This window comes from Panthera leo, chromosome E3 (genome assembly GCF_018350215.1).
Source record: "Panthera leo isolate Ple1 chromosome E3, P.leo_Ple1_pat1.1, whole genome shotgun sequence".
NCBI lineage: Eukaryota > Metazoa > Chordata > Mammalia > Carnivora > Felidae > Panthera > Panthera leo.
In genome coordinates, this window is record NC_056694.1 from 7902597 (window position 1) to 7918364 (window position 15768).

General features: G+C 54.2%; 1 protein-coding gene across 1 annotated transcript; it reads right to left on the minus strand.

The window, feature by feature from the left end:
• Positions 1-9081: 9081 nt before the first annotated feature.
• Positions 9082-12798, minus strand: MOGAT3 (monoacylglycerol O-acyltransferase 3). The gene is made up of 7 exons (XM_042922233.1): positions 12446-12798; positions 12135-12242; positions 11979-12049; positions 11484-11688; positions 10926-11100; positions 9409-9611; positions 9082-9321 (listed from the first exon to the last, which is right to left on the minus strand). The coding sequence occupies exons 1-7, from the start codon at positions 12516-12518 to the stop codon at positions 9167-9169; spliced, it is 990 nt and encodes a 329-aa protein (XP_042778167.1). The 5' UTR covers positions 12519-12798; the 3' UTR covers positions 9082-9166.
• Positions 12799-15768: the final 2970 nt, after the last annotated feature.

Consider the following 15768-nt stretch of genomic DNA (forward strand, 5'->3'; position numbering starts at 1 on the left):
GGTGGGCCCTACTGTCAGCCGGGCAGTGCTGTCGCTCTCTGTCATTTTTTTGGGGCCCATCCTCTGCCTCAGGGGCCTCCCCATCCTTGCCTTTCTCTCCCACCCCTCGTCCCCAACAGACCACCTTGGGTCTTCCTCCCTACCTTCTGAACACCTCCGCACCCCAGGATTCTTGTGTCCAGGACTTCCTCCTCCAGAGTTTGTGGGTTTTGACTGTTCTCCTCTCTGACCCCTCTTCACCCTCTGACTCTCCAAGCTGTGAGATCGAGGCTGAGACCCCTGCCCTCTCCCTGATCCAGTGACCCCTCTATCTGGGCAGTTCCCTAATCCACAAGTCAGGTCTTGACTTCCCAGGTCGTCTCCAGCTATCTGTGGGATGACATCAATTGGCTGATAGCAGAGAAACAAAATATGCTTAACAGGAACTGAACTGGGCACCTCGTATGCTTTTTGTCGTACAACTTTCGTGACCAGCTCATCTGCAGATAAGGAAGGAGACCAAAGATCAGAGGGTTAGGTAATTGGCCCCAAGTCACAGAGCCAGAGAATCCATAAAAGTCTTACTTAGGATTATAACACTGAAAAGAATCATCCAGATCATCTCAGAAGGCAAAGTATCACAGATGCCACATACCCCTGGTGACTCACGGTTTCCTCATCTGTAAAGAGGGCATAGCACCTAACTTCCAGTAAAGGTTGAATAAGATAACGAGTGAAAAGTGCCTGACATTGCATAGAAATTCAATTAAAGGTAGGTGTTACTATCTAGCTAACGGGAACAGCAGTTCTCACATGTGGGGCACTGTAGCTTATACACTGGAATCCACACATAACCAGAAGCCCGTCTTATTTATTCTTCCTTTGGGGCTGTCAGATGTTAGGAACTTCGTGAACCAGGTGATAGAAAGCTGGGAGACCATTGAGCTTGATGGTGAACTCTTTTTAGAACAAGGCTGATGTTACAGTTAACTTTATGCCTTTGGCACTTTGTTCAGGTCTTGCGCACATAGTAAGTCCTTAATAAGTATGTTACGAATGAATGAATGAATGAATGACTTCAACCTATTTCTAGAGTGGGGTAAGGCAAGACCACCTTTGATCACTTATCAAAGGTCACCCACTGGGTAGAGGTAAGACCAGATTCCCGGTTTCTTAACCCCAAGCCAATGCACAACCCAGCCTCATGCTACATTTCTAAAGGGTCAGCGTGCTGGCTCTGCTTAGAAGTCCCTGAAGTTCCACCTCGTCTCTCCCCACTCATCACCAGGTTCCTCTCTCCAGTCCACATCATGCAACACCAGTAACATCTGTCATTCATTCATTCATTCGGCAAGCATTAATGTCATCTTCTATGGGCCTGGTTGACCCACTTCTGCTCTCAAAGAGTTCAGTCGAGTTAGCCATCCACTTTTATTCTGGACAATACCTAACACAAACAAAAACAGAACAGGGGCACCTGGGTGGCTCAATAGGTTAAGCGTCCAACTCCTGATTTCGGCTCAGGTCACGATCTCATGGTCGAGGGATGGAGTGCCATATTGGGCTCCTCACTGAGTGTGGAGCCTGCTTGGGGTTTTCTCTCTCCCTCTCTCTTTGCCTCTTCTCTACTCACATGCACACTCTCCTTCAAAATAAATAAATAAACATTAGAAAAAAAATAGGACAGTATAATGAAGCCCCACTAGCCTATCATTAGCTTCAACAATTATCAACTCATAGCTGATATCACTCTACATGGCAAGCATCCCAATATTTTGAAACCAATTTCAGACATCGTATTGTTTCACTGGTATTGCAAGAAATCATTTTAATGGCATTATCACAGTGATATGGATGGAATTGTGCCTTCCCCCCAATTCGTATGTTGAAGCCCAAACCCCTAGTGTGACTGTATCTGGAGACAGAGCCTGTAAGGAGGTAATTAAGGCTAAATGAGGTCATAAGGGTGGGGCCCAAATCCCACAGAATTATAAGAGGAAGAGACACCAGAGAGTTCTCTCTACCCATTATGCATTTGCAGAAAGAAAGGCGGAGGAGGCAGAGAGAAGTTGGCTGTCTACAGTTCAGGAAGAAAGCTCTCGCCAGAAGACGAATCTGCCAGCACCTGGATCATCACGGACTTCTAGCCTCAGAACCATGAGAAATGAACGTCTGTTGCTTACACCCTGTGTGTGGTGTCTTGTTATGATGATGCCTGAGCCGACTAAACACACACCTAACACACTTCCTCCCTCCCTCCCTCTCTCTCCCTTTCCTCACTCACTCTAGGGGAAGCCAGCTTCCTTGTCTTGAGAGACTCAGACAGCCCTGTGGAGAAGCCCATTCAACAAAGACCTGAGGCCTCAATCGAACCCCTGGGAACTGAGTCCTGTCACCAACCATGTGAGTGAACTTGGAAGCAGATCCTTCACCCCCAGTTGAGCCTTGAGATACTGCAGTCCTGGTCAGCAGCTTTAATGCAGCCTGAGAATTCTAGACCAGAATCTCCCAGCTAAGCCCGAAACTATGCTACAATAAATGTTTGTTCTTTTAAGCTGGTAGGTTTAGGGGTTATTTCCTCTGCAGGAACGGGGAACTGATCAAGTTGATACATATTTTAGACTTATTTTAATCTACATATTTCCCTTCCACCTCTCCCTCTTTGCAACTATTTGTTGAAGAAACAAGATTGGTTGTTCCCTATAAATGTCCTCACCATCTGGATTATGCTGATTACACCTCCATGGTGTTGTTTATCGTATTTTTCTCTCCTCTGCTTTTCCTGTAGGCTGGGAATTAAATCAACATGCCCTGTCCAGTAGGGTAGCCATTAGTCACTCGTGGCTATTGGGCATCTGAAATGTGGCAGGCACAACTGAGGAACAGAGCTTTTTATTTCATTTCATTTGAATTAAAATTTAAAATAGATAACTGATCTAGTTATTGGAAAACTTGAAAAAAATGTATTTTTAAGTCATGTCTGCACCCAACGTGGGGCTTGAACTTACAACCCCAAGATCAAGAGTAGCTCACTCTTCTGACTGAGCCACCAGGCAACCCTGGAAAACTTTTAAGTATGTTCAGAGTAACTTTTTCACTTGTGAATTTTACAAACTTTAAATATGGATCAAACATTTCCAGTGGATGTTTAGCATCTAAACTGAAATATGTTCTTTTTCTAAAATTTTTACTTTTATTTTAGAGAGAGACAGAGAGTGAGAGAGAGCAGAGAAGGGGCAGAAGGGGGGAAGGAGAGAGAATCTCAAGCAGGCTCCACACTTAGTGTGGAGCCTGACATGGAGTTTGATCTCACGACCCCAGGATTTCGACCTGAGTCGAAATCAAGTCAGACGCTCAACCGACTTAGCCACCAAGATGCCCCTAAATGGAAATATGTTCTAAGTGTACAATACAAACCAGATTTCAAGGACTTAGCCCCAAAGGAAAGTATGTAAAATATCTCATTACTGTTTTTTTATTACACATTGAAAGAATATGTTGGACATATTGGGCTAAATAAAAAATATTATTAAAATTAATTCCACCAATTTTCTCTTTATCATTTTATTGTATTATTTTATTTTAATGTATTTAAGTAGGCTCCACACCCAACATGGGGCTTGAACTCATGATCCTGAGATCAAGAATCACAGGTGTGGGGCACCTGGGTGGCTCAGTGGGTTAAGCAACCAACTTCGGCTTAGGTCATGATCTCTTGGTTGGTGGGTCCGAGCCCCTTGTCAGGCTCTGTGCTGACAGTTTGGAGGCTGGAGGCTGGAGGCTGGAGCCTGCTTCGGATTCTGTGTCTCCCTCTCTTTCTCTGCCCCTTCCCCGCTCATTCTCTCTCTCTCTCTCTCTCTCTCTCTCTCAAAAATAAATAAACTTAAAAAAAAAAAGAATCACACGCTCTACCAACTGAGTCAGCCAGGCACTCCTCTTTCTCTTTTTAAAGTAGTTACTAAGAAAAGCTTAAATCATACATGCACTTTTTTAGGAAGGACTGTATTCTTCCATCAAAGGCTCAAATGTAGTTTATCTTGTTGGAATCTTACCAGATGCTGTCGCTCAAGACTTCAATCCAATCCCTTATTAGGGCCTGCAAAATGTTGATACTCTTATTCTGTCATTCTAGGTGTTTCTGTGTTTGTTTTAACTAGTTGGAAAACGCCTATAAAAGAAAACTTGTTCTTCTGTGCTCTGATTACCCTGAGGCATAGTTTGTGAAGGACAGCCAGGATGAATGCTTAAAATGTTTCCTTTTATTTGTTAATTTTCAAAATAACAAGTTGATGCCTTAGCAATTTTCAGTGGTGATCAAGTCTTATTTTTAGAACCACTATGAACTCATGGACTTTTAAACACGTTTAATGTGACACAGTTACTGTCCCTTCCTGATGTTGCAAGGTATCCAACTGTTCGGATAAACTGGTGCTTTACAGTGACACAGAAGGGTCATGAGCGATCCTTACAGAGAGAGTTACCGGGATGCAGAGGTGGGATGGGCTGAGCCTGCCTGGCAGGCTGGTAGGTTAAGGGAGGTGTCCTGGAAGTGGGACCTGAACTGAGCAGTAAACATTCCCCCCCAGAGGATGAAGGACAAGGTCCCGCCGGCAGGAGGGGAAAGCGAGAGCAAAGCCCGAGGCAAGCAACAGCCGGCTTCACAAGAACAAGCAGTTCTGGGTTGCACGCATCCATCCGTTAGGTAGGGGCTGGCCAGCAGGGGGCGTGTGGTGGAGGGCGAGGGGAGGCAGCAGGCAGGGGAGGGAGGGAGAAGGGAGGAGAGGGAAGGAGAGGGGAAGGGTTTTAAGCAGGAGTGACACATTTGCCTTGCGAGTAGAGACAGCCCTCTGGTGGCCACATGGAGGATAGCAGGGAAGGAAAAAGCCCTGAGAGCAGGCAGAGAGCCGAACTCGTGAAGTTTCTTGGGTTCATGTATTTATAAGTTAGACTCTTCCAGATCAGGAGGAGAAATTACAGTGTTGGGGCTTATTATCCAGCTACACGGGAGGAGGAATGGCACAGGGAAGTTCAGTAACGGTTGAAAACAGAACAGACCCTCAGGACAGGCTAGTGATCCATGTTCTTTCTGTGCACCTGCCTGGCACACGTCCCCAAGGAAAGATCTCATGGCAAATGCTTACCACTTGCACCGAACATAATTTCTACAAGAGACCACCTCTGGATGGGTGCAGTCCCAGGCACAAGCAGAGAGGACTTTTGTGTGATTTTTTTTTTTTTTTAAGTATGCTCCACGCCCAGGGCAGAGCCCAGTGCAGGCCTTGAACTCACGACCCTGAGATCAAGACGCGAGTTGAGATTGAGAGTCGGATGCTCAACCGCCTGAGCCACCAGAGACTGGGAGATGTCGCAGCAGCCAAGGTTGATGACACCACCAGGGGCTGGAAGACGGGAAGGAGGGTTTCTCCTCTACTGGTTTCAGAGGGAGCAGAGCCTGCTGACACCTTGATTTTGGCCTCTGAACAGTGAGACGATAAACTTGTTGTTTTAAATCACCAGATGAGTGGCACTTTGTTACAGCTCCCTAGAAAACCAGTATAGCTCCCTTCCTTCCCATGATGGGTACGCTGCCCCCCTCTCTGGCTCTGTGAAGGGACCCCCAAGCCCTCCCGGCCCTCTGCTGGGCTTCCCGGTGCTGGGCACAACCTGCAAACCGGGCGGCTGGTTCCCTCCACAGCAGGTCTCCTGGGCCGGGTCCCTTCATCTGTTCGGCACTCGTCATGCACTAGGCGTGGCGATCACCATAACGTGGTCGAAACGCAAAAACGAGCAAGACATACTTCCTGCCCTCAACGTTAGCATTTAGGAACATGAGATAAAAGATCATGAGCAAGCCCGATGTTGGGGTAGCAGAACCATGGTCCACCTAATGTGATGGTGATCACGTGACGCAATGCAATGCAATTTCACGCAATGTAATTCTTGTGAGGTGGCTGTGATCCGGAAAAGATCTTGTGTCAAGATAATAGTGACACCAGCTGATGTTTGTTGAACACCCTGCCAGGTGCCACGCTAAGCCCTTTGCATGTGTACCTCATTTAGAGCTCAGTGTGGACACTGTGGTGTAGATGACAGGATCAGAGCCTGCCACTATCCGCACGTGGTAAGTGCTGAACACCGGGGTCGGGGGGGTGTGGGGGGGTGTTGAGCTGTGACTTGACGGTAGGGGTTCCATCTAGTCTCCAGGCAGGAAGGAGAGGCGAGTCAGGCCCGGTTGGGAAGCTGGACTGGGCTCTATCTGAGGGGGACCTCGAATGCTCTGCTGAGGATTTTTACACCTTTTAACAACAAAGATCCAAAGACAGTGAGGATCCAAAAGGGAGAATTAGATGATGAAAACGGCATTTTAGGAGGAGCGTCTTGACAGCAAGAGAGGGTGTTGGGTGGGAGACAAGAGACAAGACCCCTGATCGCTCAGGAGTGGTCCCAGAGGGAGTCCATGGAGGGAGGGGGTCATGGAGGAGAAGGAGACGCTAAAAACCACTTAGCAGGAAGACACAAGAGGCCAGGAATTTTGCGGTTCTGGAAGGTGGGGAGAGAGGAAGGAGGTGAAGCCAAGACAGATGTGTGAAAAACAATGGTTGGAAAGCAGGATGACAGAATAAAAATGGGGACCAGAGGACACTTAGCCGTCAGCGAGGCTAGGATCAGAGCATGGCTGCAGAGGTTACTTGGGGAGGCTCAGGAGAGGGTAGGAGGTGTGCCAAGGCCTCCTGAAGCCTATGGCCTCCACCCAGTCTGGGCTGGCTTCCAGGAGAGGAAGGATGCTGGTGGAGGTGCCTCCAGGGCCAACCCAGTCGTAACTGGGTGTCTAGGCTTCTCCTGTTTCTCTCCAGCCTCGAACCAATCCCTCCCACCCCCTGACTTTATTGGTCTTGGATTTCAGACAGGGGCAACAAATGATGGGGAATGAAGTCCCCTCCTCCCTCTCTCCCTGAGTTCTCAAAGGTCCCCTTCCTCACCTGTCACCCAGCCCAACCTCCCCTCCCTAGAGGCAGGCACCTACTGCTCACAGGGGAGAATGGCAGGGGGCTTCTTGGAGGAAGGCCCGTGGCGATCTAACCCCCATACTCCCAGCTCTTGGTGGCCAGTTCTCACTAGAAGTTGGTGCTTTTGTCCCTCGGGGGGAGAACCCAGAGAAAAACACATGTGATGCTACCCTTAAAGTTTGGGATGAGGTACAAAGGTCCTGCATTCCAAAAGGGGCCAGAGCAGATCACATGCAACGAGCAAGAATGCATTGCCCAAGCAAATAGTTGAGAAGTGACCCTTGAGTCCCTGACCCATGACAAGGATTGGACACAAAGGAGAGAAGTGGGCGGGGGGAGGGGGGCTTTCAGAGCTCGAGGGCAAGGCTTACTTCCACAAGATTGGTGACATAGGTTGCAAGACTCAAAGAGCTCGGTACGCCCCCGTGTTTGTTGGATGTGCCCACAGAGAAGTCTAATGGCCAGACTGTAGCTGGCTGGAGGTTCCCTCCAGGAAAGAAGGAAAGACAGTGGTTGCATTGAGGTCAGCCTGTACTATAGTCGCATCTGGGCTAAGGGTGTTCAAACCTGGGGCGCCTGGGCGACTGGTTGTCAAGCATCTGACTTCGGCTAGGTCATGATCTCATGGTTTGTGAGTTCGAGCCCTACATCAGGTAAGCTCAAGTCCCGCTTCGGATGTCAGACGTTCAACTGACTGAGCCACCCAGGTGCCCCTCTACAGTACAACTTAAGGTGGATGAAGAAGTTATTACCTGAGAATGACCCAGATAAGTCACAGGAGTGCCCAGATTTTCACGCAGGAACAAGAAAAACTTCTTCCACTGAATATATTGTATAGGACAATATAGGACAGTGGGAGATAGGTACGGTTACATCCCAATTACATTTCAACAAGGTATTCTTACATCCTGGACACAGACGCACAGCCAGTCCGTAAATGGGACTGACATAGTCAGAGGACGCTATGACCACACGAGGTCCCCCTAGACTGTTCGGTCTTACCCTCTGGTTGGACCGATGCCATGCCCATCATGTGGATGACAATATTTTGCCAGTCTCTGTTCTAAGCCCTTAATTTTTTTTTTTTAAGTTTATTTATTTCGAGAGAGACAGAGACAGAGACAGCACAAGCAGGGGACGGGCTAATAGAGAGTGAGGGAAAATCCCAAGCAGGGGCTTGGGGCTCAAACTCATGAAACTGTGAGATCATGAACCTGATCTCAAGAGTTGGACACTCAGCCGATGGAGCCCCCCAGGCGCCCCAGCCCTTCAATATTAATTCTTTGATCTTCACCGGAGTTCTGTGCTTGTTGGGTAACTGGGTTCCTGTTGACCTAATGCTGGGCTTGCAGTAGGGCTCAATGCCGGTCAGGTAGGTCCTCGTTTCCCCTCAGCTCCCAGCTACGAGGAGACCCAAAGGACAGAGAGAGGGCGTGGAAGCGAGCAGCGTACCTTTCGTACAACTGGAGATCATTTCCCTCCCCATGAGGCCAGATGCCCTTGACCAAGCTCAGCATTTGCTCACGCTGTTGCACCAGGCATCTTGTCTTCTGCAGCCCACGCTGCAATGCCTAGCACCACCCCCCCCACCCCGGCCCAAGAGCCACCCTCCTCAACTCAATCCTGAGACCCTGCGGCTCTCTGCAAGCAGATGCCTTCATTCACAGAGACAAAAGGGCTCAGCAAAGGAAAGAAACCTATGCACGATCCTGCAGCAGGATTAAGTCTTGCTGGGAGAAGAATTCAGGATTCTGACACCCAATCTAAGGCAGCAGCTCCAGGGGCGTCTGGGGGGCTCAGCCTGTTAAGCGTCCGACTTTGCCTCAGGTCATGATCTCGTGGTTCGTGGGTTCGAGCCCCGTGTTGGGCTCTGTGCTGACAGCTCGAAGCTTGAAGCCTGCTTCGGATTCTGTGTCTTCCTCTCTCTCTCTGCCCCTCCCCCGCTCACATGTTTTCTCTGTCTCTCAAAAATGGATAAATGTTAAAAAAAAAAAAAGATACTAAAGCAGCTCCGTGGCACGTGAGAGTGGGGGCGGGTTACCCACGGAGGCACAGCATGAGCCCTGCAGGCAGCCGATTCTACAAAGCAGTGGTGGGAGAGAAAGAGCTTTTATTGGAGTGGTACAGCTGGCCATAGGTGGAGGTCCCGGTGGGCTGGGGGTTGGGGGGCGGGGAAGAGGCTAGATAAAGGTGAGGTGAGTTGAGGCAGGGACGCCACAGCTTTCCTTGTGCTCTTCAAACAGTGTCTCCAGAGCCTGCATGTACAGCGTGTGGTAGTGGTTGACCTCCTCCTCGGTGGGGCAGAGGATCTGGGGCACCGGGATGGGGCGGCCCACTGCAGGGAGAGGGCAGACAGGGGTGATGGTGCGGGCTTGCCCGTACAGCTGACGGCCGCTCTCCTCCCCCCGAGACGGGCACTCACCCACGGTGGTGATGGGCCTGGCAAAGGGCAGCAGGCCCCAGGAGTTGGCCGAGAAGAGTCCGCGACCCCAGAAGATGCAAGGTGAGTAGCCCGTGAGCTTCTTGAAGGCAACCTGGCACAGGTATTGCCAGGAGCCGGGCGCAAAAGCCTTCAGATGGAAGATATCATTCTCTCCAAAGGAGTACACGGGCACCAGGGAGGCGCTGAGCAGGGACAGCAAGAGAGAGGAGGCGTGTTGGGGCCAGCGGCTCTCGGGGAGCCCCCCAGACGGGGCTGCACATCCCTCCCACGCCTGGCTCCCCTTCCCGAGGCCTTTTCGAGCAAATGACCAAGAAAGATCTGGAAGAAAGGACTCACAATTCTTGAGAAATGATTGCGTACCGGGCCTTCCTCCCCAGCTGAGCCTCACACCACATGGCGCTTAGGGGGCCCTGACCCCCACCCTGGTACAGACAAAACTCCTCATACAGCTCCCCCAAAACTCAAGTCCTCAGGGCATGACCAGTGACACGAACAGTAGATTAGCACATACTTGTAGCTGTTGTTTCTAGTGGATTTTTACCATAAAGTGAGCTAGAGGAAAGAAAGTGCTATTAAGGGGCGCCTGGGGGGCTCAGCCGGTTGAGCGTCCAACTTTGGCTCAGGACATGATCTCGCTGTTTGTGAGTTCAAGCCCCGCGCTGGGTTCTCAGCTGTCAGCACGGAGCCTGCTTCGGATCTTCTGTCCCCCTCCATTGCTGCACCTCCCCTGCTCTCACTCTCTCAAAATAAATAAACTTAAAAAAATGTTTTAAAAATATCCACGCAGAGGGGACCCACGCAGCTCAAACCCGTGTTGTTCAAGAGTCGACTGTACACATTTTCTCATCTAATCTTTGCAACCACAATATCGTTGTAAAATTAGGGATTAGTCCTATTTTGCAAGTAAAGAAACATGTCCAAGGTCTTGCCTTTGAGGTAGCGTCAGAAAGGGATTTGAACCCGGGGCTTCTGAGCACAAGGTCCTGCTACTTGCGCTATGATCCTGCCTCTTTCAGAGAGGGAAGACTGGCCAAAAGTTGGCATGGTGTTGACACAGAGAAAACCCTCAAGTGTTGACATGAGAGGGGGTGCCGGCCAGGGCGGAGGGGGGGGTGCTCAGTCTGTTGAGCGTCCGACTTCGGCTCAGGTCACAATCTGGAGGCTTGTGACTTCAAACCCCGGGTCGGGCTCTACGCAGACGGCGCAGAGCCTGGAGCCTGCTTCGGATTCCGTGTCTCTGTCTCTCTCTGCCCCTTCCTCACTCACACTGTCTCCGTGTGTGTGTGTGTGTGTGTGTGTGTGTCTCAAAAATAAATAAACATTAAAAAAAAAAGTGCTGACACGAGAGGCCGATAGGCGCAGGGCACAGTGTGGGCTCTGGGGACACAGAGGCCCAGCTACAGGGACCCGGATATGTAGGGACAGAGGGTGTGGGCCCCCAGATGCAATGCAAAATTCACCAGCACCCCCGGGCTGGGCACTTGCGCCCCACTCACCCGTGTCTCAGTGCCAGGCGCACGAAGCCTTTGCGATTCCGCAGAACGAGGTGGTGCGTCCCTGGGATTGCATACAGGGCCTCCTGGGCGCCCCCAATTACGATGACCACAGCCTGCCCTGGCTGGGGCTGAGAGAGAATAAAGTCCAGGCTCCCCCGATTCACAGAACAAATTCCTGCACGCATGCCGAGGTGGGTAGCAATCACCACCGGCTCCCGGGCTGCCGGGCCCCTCGCTCACCCTTGTGGCGCGTGAGCCCCACACCCCGTTCCTTCCAAGTCTGCTGTCCCGTGCCCGTGTCAGTGTGACCTATAGTGCCTCTCCCCGCAAGGAGGCAGGACGCTTGCCCCAGTGCTACTCCTTGCCACCTACCGTGAGCCCGGCCAACCTTACCGCTGGGTGCCAGGCCAGGCTTCATCTTCCACTTCCCAATCGGTCAGAGGCCATACCGCGTCCTACGGTGAGGCGCCCCTCCTCCACCCTCGCCGGCCTGCCTCCCACCCGCCCAACTGGCCGGGTGGGAGGCAGTCTACCCCGGGTGGGGGAGGGGCGCCTCACCGTAGGACGCGGTATAGTCTCGGTAGAACGGGAAGTAGAAGATGAAGCTCAGTCCCGCCACCGTGAGTCGAATCCCGGGGAAGTGCTTGGAGAAGTCGTTCATCTCCGTGGCGAAATTAGTGAAAACTCCCAAGCTCATGATCCCGTGTGGGTGACCACCGATCACATAGTTCCGGTCCGGGGGCAGCTCTGCTGTTTTCACCAGCTTGGGGGCGTCGGGCAGGAGGAGGAGGAGGAGTTAGAGGCGTGGACCGCGAGACAGCAGATGAAAAGAGTCTCCCTCCACCCCAAACAGACTTCAGAGTTCAAGGTCCTCCCTGGGCCAACAGCAGGGGCGGGGGCTACTGTGGAACACCACTCGGCCCCCCTTCCGCGTGCCCCATTGTCTGAGTTTAGAAAGCCCAGGGGTGCATAGGCAGGGGTGAGCGGGTGTGGGGGGTGAGGGTGGGGGGAGAGGGAGGAGGCAGAGAGTCTCTGTGGATGGTGACGTCTCACCTTGACCGGAAAATAATCCCTTAGCTGTTTCCACATACTCCAGGTTTTCACGAACGCAAAGCGCCTTCCACCTTGGGGCAGAGAGATGGGTGGAAGAAGGCCTGGGGCGCTCAGCCACCTTTCTTCCTCCCCCAGTACAAGTCCGGCCATGCTCACCTCGGTTGGGAGTGTCCCAGTCCAGGAAGAACCACACCAAGTAGAGAACAGAGAAAGACCAGAGTGGAGTGAAGAGGAGGAAGAGGAGGAGAAGGGAGAAGAAAGGACCTGGGTGAAAGATGAGAAAGAAAAGTCACTTCGCTTTTGAAGCTGGGTCAGCGCACCCAGCGCCGGCTCTCCTCCCCGCTCAGATTGCCCTGGTGCAGCCAGCCACCTCTGGCTCTCTCCTGCTCCCTTTGCAAGGGGGGCTCTAGCTTTTCTGCCCCCACTCCCTGCTCTCCTTAGGGACCCCAGGCCAGCAGGCCTCTCACCCATGAAGAGGAAAGACAGCACGAGTTGGTAGACGCTTATTGCTTCCAGCCACTGCTTCCGCACGGTTTTCATGGCGAGGCGCAGCGGGGGCGTCGGAGACTCCTCTGCCAGTAGCTCCCCTCTGCCAGCGGGGCTCCAGGGGCCCGAGCACAAACCGGGAAGGTTTGGGCACCGACGGGATGGCTTTCTCCCGAGAAGGCCAAGCCCTCGGGGCCCCCTCGGAACCGCGAGTGTGTTGTGCGCGTTTGTGGAGTGGATGGGGAGATCTTGGATCCGAAGTGCCAGTCTCCAGCATGATCTTTGAACTTGCAAGGAGGTCCTCGGGGCGGGGGTGGGAGGCGACAGGAAGTGTGCGAGGGAGGTGGGGCGTCGGTCGTGGAAAGGAGTCTCAGGAGAAGCTGGGGAGCCCGCCGACTGGGCCCCCGCCGCCGGCCCGCCGTGGCCAGAAGCCCCGCCGAGGCCGTGCGCTCTCCAAGCGCGCGTCCCGGAGAGCAGGTCTCCGGGGGTGTCAAGGTCATCCGGAGGCACGGCCGCGCAGGAACACGCACGAACACGCACACGTTGCATCTCTGTTCCCACGTTTAATTTCCCTCCCCCCCCCCCCAAGTCGCCGCGGGGACCTGCGTGCCCTGGGGAAGGCGAGGTGCGGGTGGGCGGGGAAGCCGCAGCGCGCCTTGTGCTCCTGGGACAGCTGCGTGAGCCTCTCCACCTAGAGCGCGGGCAGCGCGTCCACCTGCGCCCCGCTGGCCCGCGAGCAACGGACCGCAGGATTGGGGGGTGGGGCGGTGGGGGGGGGCACTGCGGGCAGAACGGGAGGTGAGAGGGGCGGTCGCTGGCACCCTCATCCCGTCCCCTTCCCGCCCACCCGCCCGACGGTGAGGGACGGAGTTCAGGCCCCGAGCAGTCGCCTAAGGCCAGCCTGTGGGGGGGGGGGGGGGGGGGTGGAGCCGGCGCGGCAGAGGTGCGGCCCGCAGCCGGGGACCTTCACCTCCCTGAGCTGGGAGCGCGCGGGGCCCGAGCTCCGGGGGGAGCCGGTGCGCGGGCGGGGGGAGGAGTGGGCCGAGGCCGGGGCTCCCCGCCGGTGCCGGGGGGCGTGCGAAAGGGCGGGAGGAGACCCAGGCGCCCGTGGAACAGCCGCAGGGCGACCCTCAGCAGCGGCCTCGGCGCCTCCTGCGCTCTCCGCGCCAAGAGCCCGGAGGGCCCGGGAACTGCTGGAAAAGCTCGTTCTCCCCGAGAGAGAAGACAGGCCCCAGGGAGGCCCCAGGAGAGCGAGGGGGCATGCCTGACTCTGCGTCCCTCACCCTCCCACCCCATCCCTGACCGGGGCCGGCCCTCTGCACTCCTCCCGGACAGGGCAGCCCGCGGGTGTCCTGCCCGGCCACTGGCCGCTTCCTCAGTGCCAACTTGACAAACCCCTTCTGATTCCGGATCCGCAAGGTTAGCGCACTCGCTTTTGGGTCCAGCGCTTCCAGGGGCCCTCTCGCGGCCAGGACTGCCACCTGGCCGCCCTCAGGCCGGGACAGCAGATAGGCGGCGCTGGCCTTGTCAGAGGACAGCAAACCTGGGGTGAGGGCAGAGGCAGGGGGCCTCTGAAAGGGGCCCCCCTTTCTTCAAGGGGGTCCTTGAGAAAAGGGGTAGGAGGACACCAGGCAGGTAGAGCTGGGACCCGGAGGCCCCCCCCCCCCCGCGCCCCAGGGCAGGAGGGTGAAGTAGGAGTCGCCAGCTAGGACTGGGGGGTGCTGAGGCTGACCTCCCCCCTCCTCACCACTACACATGGTGTAGTCCCGGAAGGGAGGTGGAACCAACCTGACAGCCCGAGCAGGTGCGGCCAGAGGCCTGGAAAGAGGCCCAAGAAGCCCGTGGTCTCTGTGCAGAAGTTGCTGGCTTCTGCAGGGAACATACCCCACCCTGGCAGCGAGATCAGACTTTCAGGGGTGACCAGAGAAGAGTCTGTTCCAAAGCCTTGCCCCACGCAGCACACTATTCCTGGGTGCCCCTCACCAAGACAGGAAAGCCATCTTGGAAATGTCTCCAGATGGCCCAGTTGCCCACCCAGGCAGAGCAGTGGCCTCCTGCCTGTGGCGAGTCCCTGTCTCCAGAGAGCCAGACCAGGTAGAGGAGGGCTAGGATCCAGGCTCTGCCTAGGATCGCGGGGATGAGCGCGGCCAGGCACACCTGGGCTGTAGAATGGAGCGGCGGGGGTGATTCTCAGGACCCCCTTCTGCCCCCTCTTGCCTGTTGCATGGTTTCGGGCCCTTCTGTCCCGGCTCATTCCTTCTATGCCTTCAAGGGCCCCCAGAGATCCCTGCCCTGCCTCCCTCCTGGAAAGAGGAAAGCGGGTGCCAGATGCTGGGACTCACTCACCGAGCCCCAAAAGAAGATCCACTGAAGGACGGCCACCACTTGGAGACCCTGCAGGAGGCCGGCACGCTGTGGAGGGCTGATCCCACAGGGGCTGCCATGGGCTCTTAAGTACTCTCCTCATGGTCCAGCCCACCAGCCCTGACCCTTGGTCCTGGCTCGGCCCCCGTTTCCACTCTCTTTGCTGCACACTGTACCCTTGTGAGCCCCAGGATGAAGAGTTAACCACTCTGTGAACCCACGGGCCCGTGACCAATAGGACCAAACAGAAATGCCCAGGGGTGTGGCCAGGAGCCTGGGGGTGAGGAAGGTGTTTGGGCCTTGGGCCTTTGTGAATAGCCAGGCTGACAGAGGTCTGGGAAAGCGGGTGTGTATCACCAATGGCAGAGCTCCCCACACGAGTGAGAACAGTTAGAAAACTCTTTAGTCGCCCTGGCCGGCCCCTAAGGAGTAGCTCGGGCCTCTGTGGGGGAGACATCCCAGAGGGAAGGGTTTTTTGGCGAAGGCCAATGATTGGTGAGCCCCGAAGAGCACGCCCTCCAAGTGTGCCTCACATTGCCATGGTCCTCCCCCCAACACTGGCCAGAGCTGCGGACTGCTAGCTTCTCCAGGTCAGGGAATGACACTTCTTAAATTAAGAAAAATGTTTTTAGTGTTTATTTATTTTTGAGACAGAGAGACAGAGACACAGAATCTGAAGCAGGCTCCAGGCCCTGAGCTGTCAGCACAGAGCTAGATGTGGGGCTCGAACTCACAAACTGTGAGATCATGACCTGAGCCGAAGTCGGACGCTCAACCGACTGAGCCACCCAGGCGCCCCAGGAATATCACTTCTTTAGAGGAGTCTGACACACGCCCCATTCGGTGCCTCTATCACTCGCTCTCCTAGCATAAAAGACGTTCCCACTTTTCATCCTTCATGGTGATTTTCTGACTGAGGTCTCCCCCAGGCTGTAAGCAA